At 44.5% G+C, this 22,162-nt stretch overlaps 1 protein-coding gene across 1 annotated transcript in view; it reads left to right on the top strand.

Annotated features, from left to right (window-relative positions):
• LOC115389487 (voltage-dependent T-type calcium channel subunit alpha-1I-like) overlaps positions 1–19,654 on the top strand; it is a 207,553-nt gene extending 187,899 nt beyond the window's left edge. Inside the window, exons 33-37 of the mRNA XM_030092887.1 lie at positions 3,941–4,081; positions 7,862–7,996; positions 12,700–12,862; positions 15,743–15,960; positions 18,980–19,654. Coding sequence (XP_029948747.1) covers positions 3,941–4,081; positions 7,862–7,996; positions 12,700–12,862; positions 15,743–15,960; positions 18,980–19,654 — 1,332 coding nt within the window. The remainder of the gene's footprint in view (positions 1–3,940; positions 4,082–7,861; positions 7,997–12,699; positions 12,863–15,742; positions 15,961–18,979) is intronic.
• The last annotated feature ends 2,508 nt before the right edge of the window (positions 19,655–22,162 follow it).

The raw sequence follows: 22,162 nt of genomic DNA, 5'->3' as shown, positions 1-22,162 counted from the left end.
GTTTGGTTCCGTCCACCAACAGGTGTCTGTCTGGAGACTCGATGTTCTGAATGATGGACTCAATAATTCTGCTGAGGACAAAACTCCCTCAGACACAAACTCTGTAATCTTGGTCGTTTTTATGCAGCATTTTCAAGAGAAACTGGCAAATGTTCTTGTTTAGACGACAACACTATTCGGAGACCTTGACAGCTTCACTTTTTGAAAACAGTTTCTGGAGTGCGATGCTTTTAAAAGTGCACCAGTGGCTGCCTCTGGGTAAATAGTGAAACCACAACAGTTCCTGCACTTTCTCTCTAAGGTCAGTGGACTGAGAGCAATGACTCTGAAGGATTCCAGACTCTCTGTTCTGCTAACACTTTTTTAATTCAGTGTTTCTCCAGTAGAGCGTGCATTTTGTACACCATCTTTTAATCACTTCTGGAGACAGCTTTTTTCCATGTTGCAGATGCTGAGTGACAGATGAACTTGGATGGTGTTGTAGAACAACGTCACCAATGTGAACTTTGTCTGAAAGGAAAACATGAAAATGGTGCCATTTCAAGTGTCTGGGCCTTCGTTTAGTTTAGTTTATGTCACGCCCTGTACCCCTGCGGCCGGATGGGGGCGCTCAGGGCCTGTTTTGTTCGTTGTGCACGCCCTGTCTCACCTGCTGTCTCGGTCTGCTTCTCCTCATGTTCTCCTGGCTGGTCGCCTTCCTCGTTATCTTCTTAATGTGCTGCACCTGTGTGTCTCCTATTTAGGCCCTGCTCCCCTCGCTTGTCTTGCTGGCTCCTTGTGGGTCCGTCAGCCTGTTCTGTTCATGTGTCCATGCCAGTATCAGTTCAGCTCTTCCCTGTGTTCCTCATGTTTGTTGAAATAAAGGAGTTACAAGTCAGCCTGTGCTGCCTGCGCTTGGGTTCTTCCACCCTGCGCTGTGACAGTTTATGTAGTTTTCTACCTAACTGTCCAGACAGAGAAGCCAGAGGAGGTGTCTGTTTGCTGTTGGCTGATGAGAAGAAAGTGGACTTTGAAAAATGTTTAAGAGCCAGAACCCTCCAACAGTTTGTTTCTTATTGAAGTGGAAGTGATAGACAGCATCAGAGGCCAACTGCAGTTGGTTTATTGGTACCCAATGCTATATTGATGTAACAATTGGAGATTTGTCACTGTTCATGCAAACATAGTAAATTCAGAGCTTCCTGCTCCCCTCCCACCAAAAGAACAAATCCAGAGTTAAATTTTACTGAACGATTTATTCTTTGAGCATTGATGTTTTTCATAAGCAGCCTAATGTGATGGAATGGTATATCAATTACAAAGTGTCTTTTGAAATCATCACAAAGTGGTTTTTATTCCTCTGAAGAAAACAGGAGAGTGTGGGGGTTCAGTGTGGCTCTCTGGATGGGAAAAAGCAGATATCTGTACAGAGAGCATCATCAGCACCGTTTTCTACCACCAAGGACCTCCAGCTGGGCCAATTAATCAGGCTGCCTCCCCCCACACCACTCGCCCCCGACCAGCACTTGAAACCATGAGCACACGTGCACAACTGAACCTCACACCCTTTAGCAGTTCCTCCTTCACAGAGGGAGGAAGAAGAGAGGGAAGACTGGGATGTCAGCTGTGGCAGCAGGAGCACAAGAAGGACAGAAGACCAGAAAAACCCAGAAAGTCCACATAACAGGGAAAGATGATGTTGAAGATAAAACCTGTGAAGCAAATAAACAAATCTGAAGGACAGAAATGCTTTTTGAAAGGCAGACGTGAAAACAATGGCTAAAACATCTCCCTCTTTTCAGAGTTCCTGATGCGTCACATTAAAGCTAGGGTCGACGATCTTGGAAAACTAGCATGTAGCATGAATGTAGCGTCTCCCCAAGGCTCCGCCCAGCTGACACCCCATTGGGGGAGCTCCCGTTGGGAGCGAACGCACTGGACGCGGAAGTGCCGTGGAGGCGCCACGCGCACGGACTTTGTGATCGCCTCCAATGTTATTAACCTTTCTGACTGCCCGCACACAACGCGCATAGGAGCAGCACGCCCGCTCCGCTTCCTTCTATTTTTCACGCGAGCTGCGAGCGCTGAGAGCTCCTTGGCAACGTGCGCGCTCTGAACCAGGGCCAGTGCACGCCATTGAAATGAACGCGCAGGGGGCTGGCAGAACGGCGAAGGGATTTGATTGGTTTCTTAAGAGCGGTCCGTGCGATACGATTGGTCGGAGTTTTTACACTCCTGTGGCCGCTACAGTGGTCAGATTTTTTTCCGCACTTTTTTCCGTCCACATAATGTATTGACTTCTCTCAGGGGGCAAGGAGCATTTCACTCAGTATGACAAAAAATGCTTTTGGACAACATCGTCTACCCGAGCTTTAAATCTGTCATGACCTGAGTCACATGACCCAATAAGACACGAGACCTCAACCAAACAGTGTCCTCTGGTCACATTTATCCGAGGCGCAGTGTGTTGGAGCTCGTGACTGATGACTTATTGGAATGCAGGATGATCAGAACAGGATAGTCCACTACAGGAAACAAATCAAAGAGACGAACAAGGAACCTGCACACGTCGGCCCAGAAGCCCAGCTTAAGGCCGAGGTCCTGAATTCAATATGAGGCATGACTGAAAACCACTGAACTGTCCATGTAGCTGTCCGTTGAAAAGTCTGAAAGACAGACGCCCCTCTCTCTGAGAGTCTCAGGCCCTGTTGACATGAGAACGCTTTCAAGTAAAGAGAAAAAGACTTTTGTTGCGTTTTGGGTGTTTTGTGAAATACAAAACCATGTTGAGCATCTAAACAACACCTCACCCACTAAGAAGAGAGGATCATCAGCATAACTGAGATGTTATTGTCAGAAAAGTGCCTGTGGAGGCCACAACTGTGTATTTTCTAAGACGTCATGATTCCAAATAAATAGATAAGACTACAAGACCTTTAAAGCTGACAGAAGTCACTGACCTTTGAATTCAATCTGTCAGTAACTGAAAATAACGCCTCTGGAAGGCCGTGGTTAATTAAGCCACGCTGTGCCCGATATTGACAAAACACACGCAAGAAATGAACGAGAGAGTAAAATGAGAGGAGAGGAATATGAGCAGCTCCAGATCCACTCCGAAATATATCGATCAGCCACAACATTATGACCACCTGCCTGAGCCCGTGTGAGTGGACTCGATCTAAATCTGCTCCCAGGATCGTAGCTGAAATTCCTTTAAGACTTAAAACAGATGCGTTATTAGATGATTGTTGAGTCTCCAAAACCATGTAAATCATTTTTGTTGAGCCACTGCTGTCAGGAAGTGTTGTTTCTCTAACTCGGTGCACTCAGCTCGTTCAGGCAGTGTATGTATGAAAAAAGGACCGATACGATTGAGTAAATGTTGCACGTAATGCCTTGCATTGCATGAAAAACAGATTTATGTTACAGGATTCGGTAACATAGAGAAGAACTGTAGTTTAGACAATCAAATATAATGTTTTTCATTTTCACTTGACAGCATCTTCGTGTAAATGGGGCCTCAATTAGTAAATCCTCCTTTTCTAATGTCTTTAATGGTTCAAAATATTCCATCTATATGTTATTTCTTTAAATAAATGTATTTTTTTCAGAAAGCAGCATGCTTCCTCTGCTGAGTTACATTCTGCCCAGTGTGTCTTGATCATGGTCTTCCTTTGCTCAGTGTTGCTCCCTTTGATGGAGGACGGAGGGTCAGCATGCCTCCTCTGAGTCTGAACCACTTTTAGCTTCTGCAGCGATCTGAGCACACGCCTCTCCTACATTTCACATGTTGACTTATGCATGTTGCCAACTGTGAGCCAATCAATATCTCTCTCACACTGGAAATGTGCAATTTAATGCCCTGACGATGTGTGTGTGTGTGTGTGTGTGTGTGTGTGTGTGTGTGTGTGTGTGTGTGTGTGTGTGTGTGTGTGTGTGTGTGTGTGTGTGTGTGTTGCAGGAGAGCCAGTGGCTGGACAGTGTATCTCTGCTGATTAAGGACTCTTTGGAAGGGGACATGATTGACAACCTCTCTGGCTCGGTTTTCCATCACTACTGCTCGCCTCCTGTCTGCAAGGACTGCAAGAGTCATCCACAGGAGGTGACCCACACACACACACACACACACACACACACACACACACACACACACACACACACACTCTTTTTCAAAGAAACCCTGGCCAAGATACCACATTCATTATAAAATATACAGCGATGATTTCATAAAAGAAGGTCTGAACATCATAAATGTGTGAGGAAGGAGAGGCAGAAACACACCCAGGAACATGCCTTCATACCATTCAGCAGGTTTTTTAAATTCCTGATGAGGATCAGTTCCAAGGTCGAGGATGGATTTATCAATAAAACTGTAGCAGTGTTTCAGTCTGCATGGTCAGAGAGGGCAGATGAGCTCCAATGGGGACAAACCTCAGTGAGCCTCGTACAGCCTCGTAGAGCCCTGGTACTCAGTGTCCAGAGAACGCCAGCATGGGACAGTTGCTTGGATTTCCAGTAGATCACCAGAGTCGAGCAGCAGGAGGAATGATGTCTCCACCAGGCAGCATCAGGAATCAATTCTAAAACCAACACCCAGCTGGAGCTGAAGCTTCTGCACTCGAGTTTCAACATGAAACATTCATCCATTAAAAAAACCTAAATCCTTGTATTGAGTCAGCAGTTCAATCTGCAGGGTTTTAATGACAGGAAAAAAAGTCTCTTCTCTATTACCTTGGTTTTTGAGGCATTCAGGACACATTTTGGAAAAATCTGTTTAAATATGTCAAAGAATCTGAATCTCCTCTTAATGGAGCTTTAAAAATGAATGTTCATTTATTTATTATTAAACTGAATGTATGAATAATGAAAAAAATGGACACTTGACAGAATAATTCACAAACAGGAAACTACACCAATCTAAATTATTCAAATGTTGCTGTGATTATATGAGACAAGACACCAATCACATTTCATTTGTAACTGGAGATAGCATTTGTACATCTATTCACATCGGTCTTGGTCAAAAGCATGTCTGTACTTCCATTTAAAACAATTTCAAAGCTGAATGATCAGGGCTCTATGGCTGTATCTCTATTTGCTCTCATGATCAGGCCATATCTCTTTCACGTCACTTTGCACCAATAAGGTTCCTTCTTTCTGTGGTTTAACTTCCTGCTCAGCAGCTCAGCTCCTGAGCAGGCCAGGTCTGGCGGAGGGAAAACAGTTGAAAGCGTTGCATGGTAGTTACAGGAACGTGCCTCATGTTGTCAGTCATGGTAACTCTGGAAAATGTAATTAGATCACTGAACGCTGTTTATTTGAACGCCATTACTCTGACCACTGGGTAATCGCAACAAATACAAAAATGCCGTCTTGATGCATCCAGTTGCTCAAACTTTTAGTTTGTCTTAAAATCTAGAGTGAAAGGGGAAAAAAATCAGAAACATAAATACTCAGCAATAAAATGAAGAAAAACACATTTCTCCAAACAGAACAAAAATCTGAATAAACAGGTTAGATGATGCGCTGTGTGGATTTCTGGTACAGGATGGAACATCCCCCATCAGGGTGGGGTCCTTCAGGCTGTTTGTCTTGTGTGTGTGTGTGTGTGTGTGTGTGTGTGTGTGTGTGTGTGTGTGTGTGTGTGTGTGTGTGTGTGTGTGTGTATAAACACATGAGTACACAACATAAAAGCCATTTTAGACAGATTTCCCTGTAATGGTGGAAACATCGCTGGTTCAAGGACACTCAGAACTCTTTGTTTTCCTATTTATTGTAACAGAACGGCGATCCCAGCCGAGAAAATGTCATTTCAGTTGTGATTGATATGCAACACAAACAGCCAGGGCTGATCTGCATGTCTGTTCCCAGAAGTCACCTTGGTCTCACCTCACCGGGGGAAGCCGTATGACAGGACGTGGCGTGCTTTCTAATCTCAGGCGTCGTGGATCAGTAACAGGCTGTTGTTTAAATAGAGAAAACATCTGTTGATTTCAATCTGCTTGAAAATCGGCTCGAAATTTAAAGCTGGGGTTACATTACCTAGATTTTACCCATAAATATTCTCTATGTCTGGGACAGTATTGTAACAACATAAGTTTAGATGACCCTAAATTTACATCCCAGTTTGTTTGGATGAAAAAATCCAAAGCAATACATGTCGAACTTATTCCTGTTCACTGCTGAAACACTCTGACCATTAGACGGGATCGTTTTCATGGTCCAGCTGATTTACATTTAAAGTAAAATCAGTTGCAGTAAAAAGACACAGTCGATTTGCCTGTGAGACAAAACTCGGGGCGGTGCCGCCCAGATTCACACACCATTAATTCCTGCAGCCCATAAAAACCCACTGACATCTGCCCGCCTCGTTCAGCCACTTGTTCCCATGAAAGGTCCAATCAGTGGAGTGATTTGCTCACGTGCATCATGAGCGAACGTTTCCCCCGGGGAAAACGTCCTGGGACCTGAAATCATTCCCGGTCTGGACGATCCTTGATTTCCTCCTGATGCGCGTTTCAATCTGCAGCTTCGTTTGTGTCTCGCAGCGTGAGGCCCGGCAGCTTGATGTAGAGGTCAGGATACACACAGAGAACATGTGATGACAGCTTCAGCCAGATATTTACAGCTCGCCCTGTTCCAGCGGAAGAAACTCAGGAGGAGGTCGAGCAGAATGCAGACTGGCTTTGGATGTGGATGTTTCTCGACTTTCACCTTCTGCTTCTGTTCAAAGCCTGACTTCATATTTACTTGGTTTTGTTTAACAGTTCTTTCCTCATATTTGTACTGTTTAATCTTCATCATCCTTCGTGTTATCCTTCTCATATTTCTCTATCACCTTCATTTTATGGGAATAATTCTCATTGAGATTAGGGTAGAACTTCCACCTGGCCTTACACGTGAAGCATTGAGAACAGTTTACACTGCTGGTTTCCTGCTGCTTCTCCGTGACCCTCAGAGTTAATCCCACAGGACAATCTGACACTATCGACACTTTCAACCAGGACAAAAAGCTTTGAAATACCCATGAAACGCTACATTCATTCTGAAGGCAAAGTAGCAAAAGGCACAAACATCATAGACATGTATAAATAGACCCACACACAGATAATGACAATATATGTCAACGTTTATTTCTCACTTAACTTTCAACTCAACTTTACTTATAAGCACTTTAAAAACAGCCACTGCTGCGACGAAGTGCCGCACATAAATAGACATTAAAACCTAAAAGCAGCAGGTGCAAGCAATAAAACAATAGTAGTACAATAAAAACAAGAAAATGGAAACACTAAAAGCAGGAGCAGAGTCTCCAGCTGGGTTAAAAGCCAAGGAGAAAAATGGATTTTTCAAAATGGACAGTGAGGGCGCTTGTCTGGTGCGCAGTGGGAGCTCATTCCAGAACTTAGAGGTGATGATAAATGAAGCTCTGTCCCTCCTGAGAGGACAGTCCAGTGGATGTCGGTTCTTCCAGGAGCAGCTGATCAGCTGACCTGATGCAATACGTTTGATTAAGATTATCCATCATGAGCCAAAAAGACACGGAAGCCTCATTTCATCTGAATTGTGAGCCACGTCACCCTGGAGTGGACGTTTGTTGGCATTAATGGTGTATCTGACTGAGTCAATAAGTGTTACATAAGTGAAAGTCTTTTGAAGTATATTTAGAAAAGTGTTTGTGAGGATCATTGAGAAAACTCATGACTGTTTGGATGACGTCAAAGCGGCTCCCACTCTGGATGTAGGAGGTTCAGAGATGGAACTTTTGCACATGAACTCGCCATCAGCGGAGTGTACAGTCCCACTCGCTGCTTCCTACGTCCTGTGGGTAAATTCCTGCTGCAACGTGACTCCAGCCGCCGCCGCGTGTTTTGTGGGACAGATCCGCCTGGCGGAGGTGGAGCAGGCGTCGCTGATGTCGGAGCAGCTGTCAGACAAGTCCTCGTCTCCGGCGCTGCCTGATGACCTGAGTCTGGATGAACACAGCAGCTACCAGCTGCTGGCGAGAGACAGCCAGGTACACACACACACACACACACACAAACACACACACACACTCTGGTCTGCGCTGTGCTCTCTTGTATCGCACCCACTCAGCTTGCGCTGATGATACAAGGGCCATGTGACAAAATGTGGTTTTACACACACACACACACACACACACACACACACACACACACACACACACACACACACAGACTCAATGTTCTGCACTCTGCTCTCCTGTATTGCACCCACTCAGCTTATGCTAATGATACAGAGGCTGTCTGACACACACGCACGCACGCGCACACACACACACACACACACACACACACACACACACACACACACACACAAGTTTTTAGAAAAGTTTTCATCACTTGTCTTTAAGATGAATTTATTAGCGTGGTGACAAACAAAGAAACACACACAGGTTTCCTATCTGTTGTCCTTCCATTGAATGTTGCCATGATTTTACATCTTACTGTACATTTACTGGTGCAGATGAAAACACACTTCTGTTAGCGGACGTTTGTGCACTGTTGATATGTTAATGGTTCAGCCTACCAACAATCCCCAGCTCCAGCTTGAGGAATTCAATGCCACGCATGTTGTGTGGATAATATCCCACTGGCCCAGTTTGCATGGGTGTTTTTTTTTAATCCAGTTGAAATCATCGTGTTAAACACACGTGTATACATGGATGGCACACAAAGCAATCCGCGATCAATCCTCCTTTACAAGGGCCCTGGGTGAAGCGGATTATATAGCGTTCTGTGACATGCGCACAAAGTCTGTTATGGAACTTTTAGGTCTTTAGCTTTGCAGTCAGCAGTCCTCTGTGAGGAGCAGAGTGTTTTTATCTGCTGGATATCTGCTCAAATAATGTTCCAACATCTCCATGATGCACTGCTCAAAGATGGAGTGCTCCCCTGGCACCACCAAGCAGCACATCCCGGTGTAAAGCACCGGACCCCGCTCCGCCTGCCGATGTTTCAAATTAACTGGTTTCTGTGTTAACTTGTGACCAACAGATGTTGAAAACCGACTGAAACTTGTAGTCGTTCTAGTGAACTTCGGTTATCTACAGTTGCAGTAAATTGACAAGTTTAAAGTCATTTGTGAGAAATCTGTCACTCGTTATCACAGGAATAACTTAATCTATAACACCGGCCGGGCGGTCTGTTCGTAGTCCGCCATGGAGCTCTTTAAACAACTCGCTTTTGCACGATTTGCGACCATCTCTCCTCTCCAGTGTTTGTTCTCTCAGGGTTTTTATTAGAACAGTGTTTCTCAATCACTGTTGAGTTCTTCTGCTTGTTTTTGACTTTCCTGCTTCCCGCTTACTGCGCACGTCACTACGTCACTAGCGCGGAAAGGGGGTGCCCCCCCCAGGTGTGTGTGTGTGTGTGTGTGTGTGTGTGTGTGTGTGTGTGTGTGTATATATATATATATATACATATATATATAAGTGTGTGTGGAATGGATTTACACAGAGCTGCGGGGATATGAGGAACAGCAACAGCGGGAGCTACACGCAACAGTCAGTTGGTGCCATTTCTGCCAGCACTGGAAAGAACAGGGTTCCCAGTGGCAGGGACATTGAGAAGCCCTTTCAACCAAACATAAAATTTCCTAGAAGAAGATATGGCTGGGAAAGTTTTGAGAGATCATTGTTTTGTTTTGTTTTGTTTTGTTTTGTTTTGTTTTTGCATCTTCAGCACCAAGGACAGCGCTTAAAATGGCAGTGATTTACTGCTGTGAAAGTGTTTTAGTTCTCGTCTGTTCTTGTCACATGATGAATTGCTGACAACCTCCTTATGGAGAAAAAATGTAATAAAATGTGAATTTGTTAGAGCTTCTTAATGTTTGTTTGTGTGTATCCTATGGCTTCCAGTAGCCTGAGTGGCGATGTGCTGTGCAGCAGGGAAAAAAAATGCAATGATGTCACTCCTTCATTCTTTCAGTTGCCAGCCCCCTCTACTTAAAACGCCTTCCCGCGCGCTTACATCAAATCACTGCGCACGAGGGAACACATGCGCGGAACAAACAATCCCTCGTTTAATCCGCTCCGCTGTCAAGCACCATATATATTAGACACAGAGCTGATTATCGATCGACGTAGACTACCTCATACAGTCGGATCAGAAATACAGTCCGCTCCGAGTGAAACGGATCCACTCAGGTGTTTATATGACACATTTACAATCCGCTTCACCTTTCAATCCGATTATATGGAGGATTTTTGGGCCCATGTAAACGGGGCCACTGTGAACAGTCTCATAACTGAATATTAGCATTTCAATCGAGTGTGTTGTCAACAGGAACACAGGCAGGCCTGTGGATTTCTTTACTAGAGTTCTTTACTATGCTAGGAGGGGAGCACTGTGCTGCGGTTTTCTTACATGCAATCAAGAAAGCAACACACACACAATGCCAAATCCTGTACATAATGAGAAAAATACACGAGAAGCTTTTGACTACAAAGAGATTGCATGTCAGACCTGTTCACCCAACTTCAGCAACCCTCCTGCTACTACAACAACCCTTATGATAGCATCTTGTGACGAGCTGAGTGAAAGATTATTCTCTTCAATGTCTACACTGACTTGAAAGAAAAGATGGAGAAGAGATGCACTGGATCCTGTCATACAGCAAATCATGTCTGTTGTCTTGCAGAAGGCTTGTTAGTGTTAGCAGTGTTTCAGGTGGCTCATATCTGCTGATTTATTTGATGGTAGTTGGTGTCAGTTTGCAGCCTGAAGCACTGTTTGATGGTGGAGGTTATAAATATGACCATTACAGCTGTTAGACTTATTGCCTAACTGCCAGCATTCCTAACGCTGGATCAACTGAGTCCTAGATCCTCCTGACAAGGGTATTTAATGAGTCCTCCATAGTGTTGCAGTACTCAAGACAACCATTTCAAGGCCTTGGTCTTGATTTAATGCCGGTCCCTTGTTTGCTTGGCTTGTATTGGTCATGGGATGCTCTGGTCTTGGCCTTGACTTGGTCTTACCGCCTTAAAGTCTTGGTCTTGTCTTGTTTTGCTCTAGTCTTGACTTGACCTTGGTCTAATCTTAATCTTGGGATGCTGTAGTCTTTGCTTGACTCGGTTTTGGGCCACTGAACCTGGGTTTCCTCTTGACTACAGTACTAGAGTTACATAACCAACTGCATACAATCTAAAATAAGAGTGTTGGTTGTCAGTGTTTCTCATAAAGATTGAAAGTTATCTAGGAGACAGTTCCAGCTATCTGACTGTCGATAGGAACGTTTTCCCTGCCTTGTGAAGTACTGCCAATCACTACCTTTTCACCCGATGTTATGAGGGTTAAACTTCAGCGTTCATCGTCCCAATGTTCATGTTGGTATAAATGGAAGTATGTGGAGCACACATTTGTCAGTTTTTGAATGCCGTGTCTGAAAATCAGGTTTCTTCTTTGTATGTTAAAGCCCCAGTGAAACAACTGTGACAAGTTTTCTCGTGGAAATGGAGACTTTCATTGTGTTTTGGATGACCATTTACATGACAACAGCACTCAGAGTCACTGAAAACGCAACTTCTTGAAAACAGTTTGCAAGGTTGGTATATTTATAAAAGCTCAGTCTCTGTGTCAGCGAGACAAAAATGCAACATGTTGAAAAGGCTCCATCTCCATGAAGTCTGACCAGGGTGAGATGTGACGGCGACAGCAGATTTTTCCGGTCTGCAGGGTCAAAGATGGCCCAAGGAAAGAAAACAGCGTGCTGAATACGCTCACGGGCCAAACCTCAGTGATTCATGTGGAGGCAAAGGCCAGCGTGTGTGATGAAATCCAACAGATGAGCTGATGTAGAGCTTAAAGCAGGTTTTGAGAGAATATGTTATTCAATGCATTTTTTCCTTTGAGGAAGAGCCAGCAACAGATGATCCTGCACAAGAAGAGGACAGGTTTTGGCTGATTGGTGTAAATCTGATCACGAATCTTACTTTAAATTTTACATGAATTCTCTTTACATACAATAACGTGTATGTACAGGAAGTTTACTGAGTGAAAACTTATATGTACCAACATATCATATCAACTGATGGAACACTCGAGCTTTATTCAATACATTCATGCATTAAAAGGATTAAACCTGATAAAATGAACATGATTGAACATGCACAGGTGAAATGTCTCTGGGGCTTCAGGGAGTCACAGACCTTCTCATCACACCCCTTCCATCTCCCTAATCAATGCTAATTACTGTTTACATGCTTCAGTATCTGATTAAAGGACCTGCCTCCAACTGGGTTCTTGACATGGTCATGCTGGGGTGTGTGCGTGTGCGTGTGTGTGTGTGTGTGTGTGTGTTCGTATCTCCATCTTCCCCTGAACGCTGTGCAGGTTCCACTCGGCGTGTTTCATCGCCGCGATAGTGGCGGCCGGATCATTTGATCCCGTTTACAATCAACAGTTGCAGCCCGACAGTGTGAAGCTTTGAAGTCTACCGTTACTTCCTTTTCACCCTGTCCAATTTTAATCAGACCTTTATAGACGGATAAAGGAGGCAACATGAATGCAGCGCTTTTTGAAATGGGAAACAAATTGTGCTCAGATTTCCATTATGACAAGGGGAAATGAAAGACTTGAGTTTGAAATCACTCTGGCTCCACCGAATGTGGGCGCACCTGGATATCACGCTTGTTGTCTTGTGCCTCTGCTTATCACCTCTTCGTTTCTGCTACTTTTCTATCTCTGCTGCTTTCAGAGGGGCAGCAGTGACTCCCGCAGCTCGGAGGAGTTGCCCAGCCGATGGGGCTACCGGGGGCTTCGTCCCTCCAGCTCGGGCAGCGAGGACGGCGTCCAGGAGCCGTCCGAGGCTGGAATCCATCCGTCGGCACTGGAACAGCAAAGCCCAGCACGCTGCACAGGTACAGGAACCGCTGTGGTCGTCACTTCGAGGAGTTGTTTAGTTCTGAGGCCACAATGAAAGAATTTAGAGAGAGTGTATTCACTGGTTTGCGACGTTTTCAAATGAAAACCAGAAAACTGTTTCATCAACTCGTCTCTGTTAAAATGAGAGAAACCACAACTTTTTGAAAACGCTGCTATGTGCGTTAATGCCAACGTGGTAGTAAATATTTCTTGTGCAATTGTGTAAGGAGATGGACAATAATGTTGCTCCAGCTATTTTTTTTTTTTCTTTAAATCTTTCCCTTTTATCGAACAGGTAACAAAAAATTAGCTTCTTTAATTCTGCAGTCTTCATTATACGCAGGATATCAGCACCAGTCCTGCTGATTTCCAGTACAATCTAGCAGAAAATGAGAGATTAGGATTTTAAGCACATGCGACAAATACGTCCAGTTTACAACCAGTGAAACGTGTCTGAGTTGGTGTCGACCATCATGACACCAGTGAGAGCCGAGGCAGCGTCAACATCATAAATGTGAAGTTTGTTTGCTCCAAATTCCACTTCTCAGTATGGAATTTTCATTCCTGCCTGTTAAATCTACTCTTGTGTTTGAAAAGTGGCCAGATTAAGTCGCAATGTATTAATTTATTTGATTTATTGATGAACTTTACCCAAACTGACCAGTGTTATCTGAGTGTCTCAGAATCTAATCAGAAAAAAACTGACCTTGAAATTCAATTTCACTGAATGTAGTGGCAAAGTATTTACAATATAATTTATTTACTTTGATTTTACCTCCATTCCTGTTTTTGCTTTGATTCTAGTTGTTCAAATCAACCACAATACTCTCAAGATTGCCTCTCATCCTCCTTCCTCTTCACTATGCTTTGTGACCCCGCCGATATTTCACCAAAGCGATTTCATTAAGCCGTGTCTTTGACGTGACATTGATAACATCAATTAAAATAAAATCCTTTATGTCAACGTCTCTGGAGCCGGCCGCGCACACGCCAGGACGCAGCTCCAATTCCACACAGCTAATTGAGTTCCACTGCAATTACAGGCGTGATGGATGAGGCCGGGCGTCAAACAGACACTGAGATGTTAATGAAGGACACGTTATGGTATGCTAACGACTCGCCACCCCTCCGATACCGTGGAGAGCAGATGGAGATCAGAGGGGGATTGACGGAGAGCTCACGCCTTCACGCCATGTTGTACACACGCCACTTTGTCTTTCTTCTTTTGAGGTTTTTAAAGACAAATCTTTGACATATTTCTAATGCCAGATGACATTTCTCATGAAGACAAAGGGTCGAAACATGTCAAAGATATGTTTTAAAAACCGACTTTCCTGAAGAAAAGAAAGAAGAAAAACTAGTTCTGAACAAACTGAAGGCATCGTTGAGGCACATTCAGAAGGTCTTTTCTACTATTGTAATGTATTGTTTACTGTCTCAAAAAAACTGAATCTGTTGTGTTTCTAAACGTAGATCAAAATCTTTTTTTTTTTTTCAGATGACTGAAAACACTAGAAATATCCAACCAGCCAGTGTTTCTTCTCTCGTGGCCTTCTGGGCTGGGAGAGCACTCTGTCTTCCAGTCCTAATGCTGGAGGTCTGCGCCTCCATTTGGCCTTCTCTATATGTCAAAGTGTCCTTGAGCAAGACGTTGAACCCTGGGTTTCTCCCGGTGGTTGCCAGACGGACACCTCGCATGGCAGCTGTCGTCATGACGGACGACAGATCAGCCGGGACTGTTTGAGTCGACGTAAAATCCATTTAACGTTTACCTTCCGGAGCTGCAAGCACATCTTTGCACACTGATAAAATGAAGGCAGGCAGAGGAGAAGAAGGTTTTCCAAGATCGAATTTGAAATAGATTATTTTCTTTTGTCATCTGTGATTAAAAAGCACATAACATCATCTGCTGGTAAATATTGATCCAACCTTTTGCGTTAATAGTAAATAATGAAGTTATTCTTATTGCAGTCCTTAATGAACTAAACACCCTTTAATTGCTCATTTTTCCCAATCACCCTCGGTTCCATGAAGAGAGCAGAGAATCCCTGATGTGTTATGGCTGAACCTTATTCCAACACCAACACACCGATGGGCTAATGGACGGTGCATTAATCAATACAGGCACTGAATAGCAACCTCAAGCCAAGGAAACGGTGTTATACTGTAAATACAAGCTCGCCTTCTAGTGTAAAATCTGGTTAATGCATGCATTTTATGTTTTGTTTTGCCTTTTTTCCCACAACTCTGTTCAAACTGTTCATTTAAAATTTTGTTACAAAGACCGGATTCATGGAGAATCTGATATCCTCAGTAAAACGTTTTGATCTCACAGTTTGTGAGCTTGTGCCTGTTGTCATGGTGCGAAGTGATGAAGCAACTTCAACTGACATTTCTAAATCGGGATGATAGCTACTGTGAATTAAACCACGTCATGTCTTTGAATGCTTTCAACAATATTCAGCATGAAATAGTTTTCAGTCAAAACTGTGTCACATTGTTGTTGAAGTGTTTGAAGGACACTCAAACAAACGTTTCACACCTCAGGATGGAGCAGATCGTCACATTCTGGATGCTCACTGAGGCCAGAACTCAACAAGTCTCTTTTTTTTCATCACAGCAGGAAAATATCAACAAAGCATCTTGGATCCAAGGTTGGATTAACAGCGTTCTAATAATTTGTCAGAAGACATTGTCCCCTCTTACAGTAATTAATAAGATGCTTTGTTTAAAAGTTGCCTTGGCCGCTGCCATTGTTGTTCTTGTCCATCTGGTTGTGTCTGAGCAGCAGAGCTGTTGACTCCAGCCGTGGTGAGCGGCACAGGAAACGCAGCGTCAGTGTGAACACGCCTCACTGTGCTGAACTCTGCTTTCAGACGGCCGGAGGGAAAGCCGCAGCGGAAGCGGAGCCGCGTCTTCACCCCTGTTCCACCTCCCGGCAGACTTTTTCCACCCGGCGGTCGCGGCTCATCCAGACGGTCCCGGGACCGGCGTGGCCCCGGGAGACCCCGGGGGGCCTTCCGGGTTGGCGTCGCCAGCCTCCTGGGCCTCCCTGCGCTCACCCGGAGCCAACAGCAGGCCTCTGAGCTCCCAGGTACTCTGACTGGTGTGTGTGTGGTTGGGAAGACGGACGTTAACATCTGTTTCTCAGTGCAACTTGTCCAAAACGCGACAGCACAGCTCACGCGTCACTCTGATACCCCTTTCCCACTGGCCAAAAAACCTGTTTAAACCCGCTAAGTCGTGCCAGTGGGAAAAGGTTTGACCAGGGATTTCGACCCGGGTCGTTCACCCTGCAATCGACCCGGTAAATTCCCGGGTCAGCTTTCTACCGGCTTTTAGTGGGAGGGACACATCCGGGAACTTACATGAAGACGTCGACGCAGCACGGCTAAGTTAGCGCGCTAGTTGTTGTTTCTGGACACAGCGTGAGATTTCCTTCGTCAGCAGTGGCAAGATAGCGAGACCAGAGAGCTTCCCCTGATCCGTGGGGAAGAGATTTGTCCGCTAGTTGCAGTGGGAAAGGGGTATAAGCGACTGATGAGTGAACGGCGCTCAACGCATCCCAGAGAGTCACACAGGATTCGCCGGACAGATACAGCAATGAAGAGGCGTGAGAACTGGAGGCCTGTTTCTTAAAGAGCCCATGACGGAAGATTACTGAGGCGACCTTCACTTTAATACAGATGTGAGGAGCTCCCGAGCGGTTTGTCACTCGGAAACTGATCAGACGGCCTGAAGATCCGCGTGACGCTCAGCAGCCGCCACTGGCCTCCGTCTGCAGTGTGAAACTCCACACAAGTCATTTAGTCACAATTAAAGCCAGGATCTCCTCCACATTGACGCTCACGCCTCCCTTCTGCTGGCTCCAGCCTCAAACAAACAGGAGTAAGAGATCCTTGCTCTTTTGTAACCATGGCGACGGAATCTCCGTGTTTCTCCTCTACCTGTTTGGATGTTTGGATCGCGCCTCGGTGCCTCTGTGATCCTCGGCTGCTACAGTAATGCTCTACGGCACCCGGTTAATGAGCCCGGCCGGCGCCGAGCCCGACGCCGACTCCGTGCACGAGCTCGTTCCCGGCTCCACGTTTCTTCATTCTCTCATTCCCTTTATCTCCTCACGTCTCTCCTGGATGATCTGATCTTCGCCTCCTCCACGCCTCCCCTCTCTTGCTCTCTTCTTGCTTTGGTTCTTTTCTTCTCATTCCTCCTTTTTCATGATCTTTTATTCCCCGATTCTTGTCCCGATGTGCTGAGAACATGCCAGCAGCGGCGCCAGGATTAGAAACGACGACACAAATAAACTCTCCTCCGCACGCAGCGGCTTTCTCAATCGTTAAGCAGGTACAAATAACTGCACTAAAACTTAAACAGAAATCTGTCATCTATCTATCAAAAGTACTGCGAAAAGCTATTTTAGATCCCTCTCCACATTTCAGACCAAATATATTAACAGCAGAAACACGTCATTATGCTTCACTGTTCCACAGATTGTAGCACATTCAGGAGAATATTTATCATTTGATGGATAAAATACCCACAAAATAACACACGCTGCTTCTTTTCCGATTGTTTGGCTTAAAGATCCTGTCAGAACGATCCACTTTCCCTCCAAGCAGTATCATAAAATGATCCCTTCGCCATATCTTCAGGGTGATTTTGTTGTGTTTGATTGAGAACTACATCTGAGAAGTGTTCCAGCAATACGACAGTACAGTTATCAAAGCCAATCAGTGAAATCTGGAAATGAGAACAGGAATATTTACAGCCGTTTTGCACAATGGTTCCAATCACAAGTGGCTGAGTGGAAGCTTGCTGTGCCCAAATAATGTGGCAACAGCATTTTGAAAACACTAAACAAGCTGCAATTTCCTCCATGAAAACAAGATAAATATTTTTTTCCTTTTTTTTTCCACCAAATTTCAGCAGCTTACTATTAGCTGCTTATATCCGTTTTTATTTCCTTTTGTACTAATTGTGAGGATTCTGAAGGCTATTTAAGACAAGTATGCCACTTGACACTGGCACTGCTGAGAGTTCAGGTAAAATTAATGAAACTTAGTTTGAGGTGATTCGATTTCACACTGAATCTATTTGAAGCCTTCAAACGAGGTCCATACTTTTCTTTGTTTTTTTGTAAGTGAATGGATAATATCAGTCACAGAACTAATCTGGATGAGGATGAACAGCACAGTGCACATTTAACTTTTTGAATCATTGGGGAGCATAAAGCAGTTTTCAATCAGCACAACCTGCCACCTGGTCGGTTAACTGTCAGGAACGTCACATGATACGTTTTGTTAGCGTTATTGGCTGTTTATGTGCCTTTTTCATTTCCAGAAGTTTTACTGATCTGTATGCTGATATTGGGTTGTACCCATCATTACTTCCAGGAGTCACCACCTGCCTCAGATTCCTCTTTTGTCCCTCTTTTTTAAGCAGACAAGCCTGGAAACTCCACCTTGTGGTACAAACTGGTATCACATGGAGCTTCACAGGTTTATTTGATTGGTTTCTTTAAACACAATACAGTCAACTTGAGGTCATAAAGTTTCTTCACATTGTGGTGGTTCATGAAGAAGTAAATCCCCTGAAGAAATACGCTCCTCGTTGTTAGTTTAGTGTTTTAATCACAACGAGGAGCGTATTTCTTCATGAGGGAGCCCTGTGAACAAAATACACAATGTAAGCAGATGCTAACTAATACAAACAATAAGCAACAAGCTACCACTAGCAATTCTAAGATCAGAATAAGTCACAGAAATAATATACTGGACTAGCTAGGCTTGATTGAATATACTACTAACAAACTTGAAATACTTACAACAGTAATATATATCAGCATGAATATATTCTGGAGAAGTAAGAACGTTCACAGAGCGGGACTCTCTCAACACAACAACATTGACCGACTAAGATATGCGGAACATAGCAGTCACTCGATACTAGCACTGCACTGCCACCTAGTGACCGGCGGTAAACTCTGCATCCCCAATGACAAAGCTTCTGCTGTTTGGACCTTGACTGACGTGTTGTTCCAAACCAGATTTCTTTTGCTTCACATTGATTCTGGAAGGTTGTTAAGATAACCACATGGTTTCTTCTTTGCCCAGCACCCGTCCCACAGTGACTCCTCGCTGGCCACAGGCAGTTCGGAGGGCAGCCTGCAGACCACCCTGGAAGAAGGGCTCAGCTTCAGCGTCTCGCCGCCTGGAGTCCTGCCACGTCCCGTGCCTCTCCCGTGCCCCGCCCCCATCCTCCCGTCCCTCTCCCAGGACTCCAGCACAGGAGAGCAGCGGGACTCTTTACTCAAGAGACGCAGCAAAACGCTGAGCCTCCAGGCTACCCGGAGACACCAGAGGAGCCAGAGCAGTGGCGGCGGCAGCGCCAGCCCCGGCTGCCCCCGACGGGACTCCATGGCCCCTCCAGAGGAGGACATGGGCACGGGGACAGACAAGGGGACGGACAAGGATGGCTGCCGTCAGACCCTCAACAGCGAACACTTGTCAGACACTCTGAACAGCCTGTCCCTGACATCGCTGCTCGCCCCGGGCTCTCTGGCTCCTCCGCTGGCCAAGAAATACAACAGCACAGGTTCTCTGGACCAACCCAATCTCTCCTCCCGGAGTAAAGACGGCCGCCACTTTTATGGCATCGACGCTCACGGTTTCTTGTCCAACCCGTGGACAGAGGGAAGGGCGAGCGGTGGGGAGGACAGCGACATTACGGGCTTCGACATGAAAAGCAGCGGTCGGCCCTCAGACACGGCCTCCAGGAAAAAAAGATGAAACATTTGCTGCCTCTGTGTTGTGAAACTCCTGAACTGTTCATGAACCTTGAACAGAACAGAGACTTGGAACTCGTGTCACATGATCCAGACTGTGAAATGTTCTTTCGTCTTCGAATTGTCTGTTCTCTCCTGCCTCCTCGGTCATTTCTCAAAAGATCACAGTTGCTTCTGAGTTTTGACGTCCTGTTTTTCCCAGGAGGGATATGTGACATTGATGGGTCTTAGCGACAAAGACAAGGGGCTTCGCCTTTCAGGACAACCAGGATAGACGTGGCAGTCCTGGGCTTTCGCATTTGAGCCATCTTGACAGAATATCAGATAGCCATTAGAGAGGTGACGTACAAACAGCATTGACTGAAGAACATTACTGACGTGATGCTATTTAGATGGAAGGAACAGGGATTGCTTGACCTAATGTGCCCTGAGCCTTTGAGCAAAAATAATATGGCCAGTATTAAACAGGAAGTGAACTCTGAAGCTTCTTTTGAAGACAAACTGAACTTTGTACAGTTGGATTATTTTGTTGGTTTTTGTAATATCCATCAGTAACAGTAGCATCAACCTTTTTTTCTCTCTTCAGGGAGAAAATCAGTGGTAATGGAAATGAAAGGCTTTCTGTTTTTTTTCCTGTTTCTTTCTTTTTTTTCTTTTTTTTTTTACAACTTCAACATATTGAAGTTGTGTGAATGTAGACACGTCTGTCTCCATTTGTGAAAGAGAAGCAGAAGGAGACCAGCCAGAAGCTGGGATCAGTCTGAAAAAGTGACAAAGGGCCTCTTTGAACAGAAGAAGGGATTTTTGAATGCTGCTGAGAATTCTTGTGGGTAATTAGTGAAAGCGGTGGCCACTTTCACAGTGGACTCCTTTTTGCTTTCTGCATACTCATGAAAGGGCTAAAATGTACTGAGTGCAGACCTGGGCCAAATAATATTGACAAGTAATCTCTCACTGACTAGCAGAGTATTTAAAGCGTGTATGTACCTCAGAGATTTCACTAATGCTAAAAAAAAAAAAAAAAAAAAAGAAAAAAAGAAAAGAAAGAAATCCATTTGGAAGCCACGTATTGACTTCAGGTTTCCTTTCCCAAAACTGTGAGACTTTCTTAGTTCCTGCACCTTCTAGTTGCATGTTAGATTTGTCATAGTGTTCCCCGTAGGTCGATGAATACGATCACTGCATCTGTAACGTAGGTTTTGCTGGATTGTCTGCAGTCACTTTCTTTAATGCACCATTATTAAACGCGACTAGCAGCAAAAAGTACATCAAAAAATGTATTGTGCTGCCAAGTGGCTCAGCAGTGTGACGTTTCACCTCTTAATGTCAGTCTGGGAAACATTTGTTGACATGCTAGCTGCTCAGAAAATAATCCACCATTCAGTCTTTACAAGAAAAAAAAGGTAAAGATGGAGGTGGAGCGTTTTCCAAAAGTCCCAGCTCGGAGCTGTTTTGCATTTTCAGAGGCTCCAAAGCAGCGTTGTGGAGTAAACACACACCCAAAGCACAACAAAATCTTGAGCCTTGATTCACTCGCCACAGCGAGGAGATGTGGCCTGAGTAGTAATGACCTAACAACGGAAAAACTGGTAACAGCTTAAGTAATCCCACACCAGGAGGCAGAAAGACACCACCATCAATTAGACTGTGGCAGAAATCATGTACGTGAAGTTGTGTAAATTCTGATTCTGAAGGTTATGAAGGAATGCTTAACCAAAATGAAAATTTTTGGATTTGGACATTTTGGCTTCGGAAAACTTGACTTGCAGTTTATTCATGGCCTGCACAGATGAGCAAAGGCAGCGTTTTGTCCTGGAGATTCGTTTTGAAGTGGCCTGACTGGTCTGATCTTAACACTTCAGTCACTAAAGACGTTGTAATCAAAGAAAACTGGATGAATTTCAAGCTAAATACTGTTTTTCCCAGACACTCAAAGTGTAGTGGGAGTGTTATTGACTGTTACTCCTTTGGAAATGTCAGCCCAAATCTAGCTTATTTTAGCCAGTTAACATTTTCACTGCCACTTGGAAGAACTTAACTTGTTTTATCCTGTGAAATTATGTGAAGCAACAATTGAACTGAATGTAATGTACGAAAGATAAGAGACTTTCAGGATAAATCTCCATAAATTCATTGACTTTGAGTGAACAGTCGTACCTTTGGATCGACTGTGATTCTGCAGTGGAATTCCTGGCCGACTGTCCTCCGCTGACCCTCATACTCAGTATTTCTGGTTGTCAGTGTCCAGGCCACTGAACAGCCATGTTGCTAGCATGTCAGTAAACTGAATCCTGACTGAGTCACGAATCAAAACAGGCATATTTAAAGGGTCGCTACGATTTCCTTGACCAAACAACGGCAACATTTCAATCAGGTTGAAATGTTTTGAAAAGACAGTTTATGTAAGTCATATCATTGGTACAACTTAACACTAATTTTATTCCTTTTGAAATTTAGAAAAATCAGCGAAACTCAAACTTGCATGACTCCATCACCTCCACGATTCTTCTGA

Source organism: Salarias fasciatus, chromosome 6 (genome assembly GCF_902148845.1).
Source record: "Salarias fasciatus chromosome 6, fSalaFa1.1, whole genome shotgun sequence".
Lineage (NCBI taxonomy): Eukaryota > Metazoa > Chordata > Actinopteri > Blenniiformes > Blenniidae > Salarias > Salarias fasciatus.
Note: the sequence above shows the minus strand (reverse complement) of the source record. Positions and strands in the feature narration are given on the sequence as shown.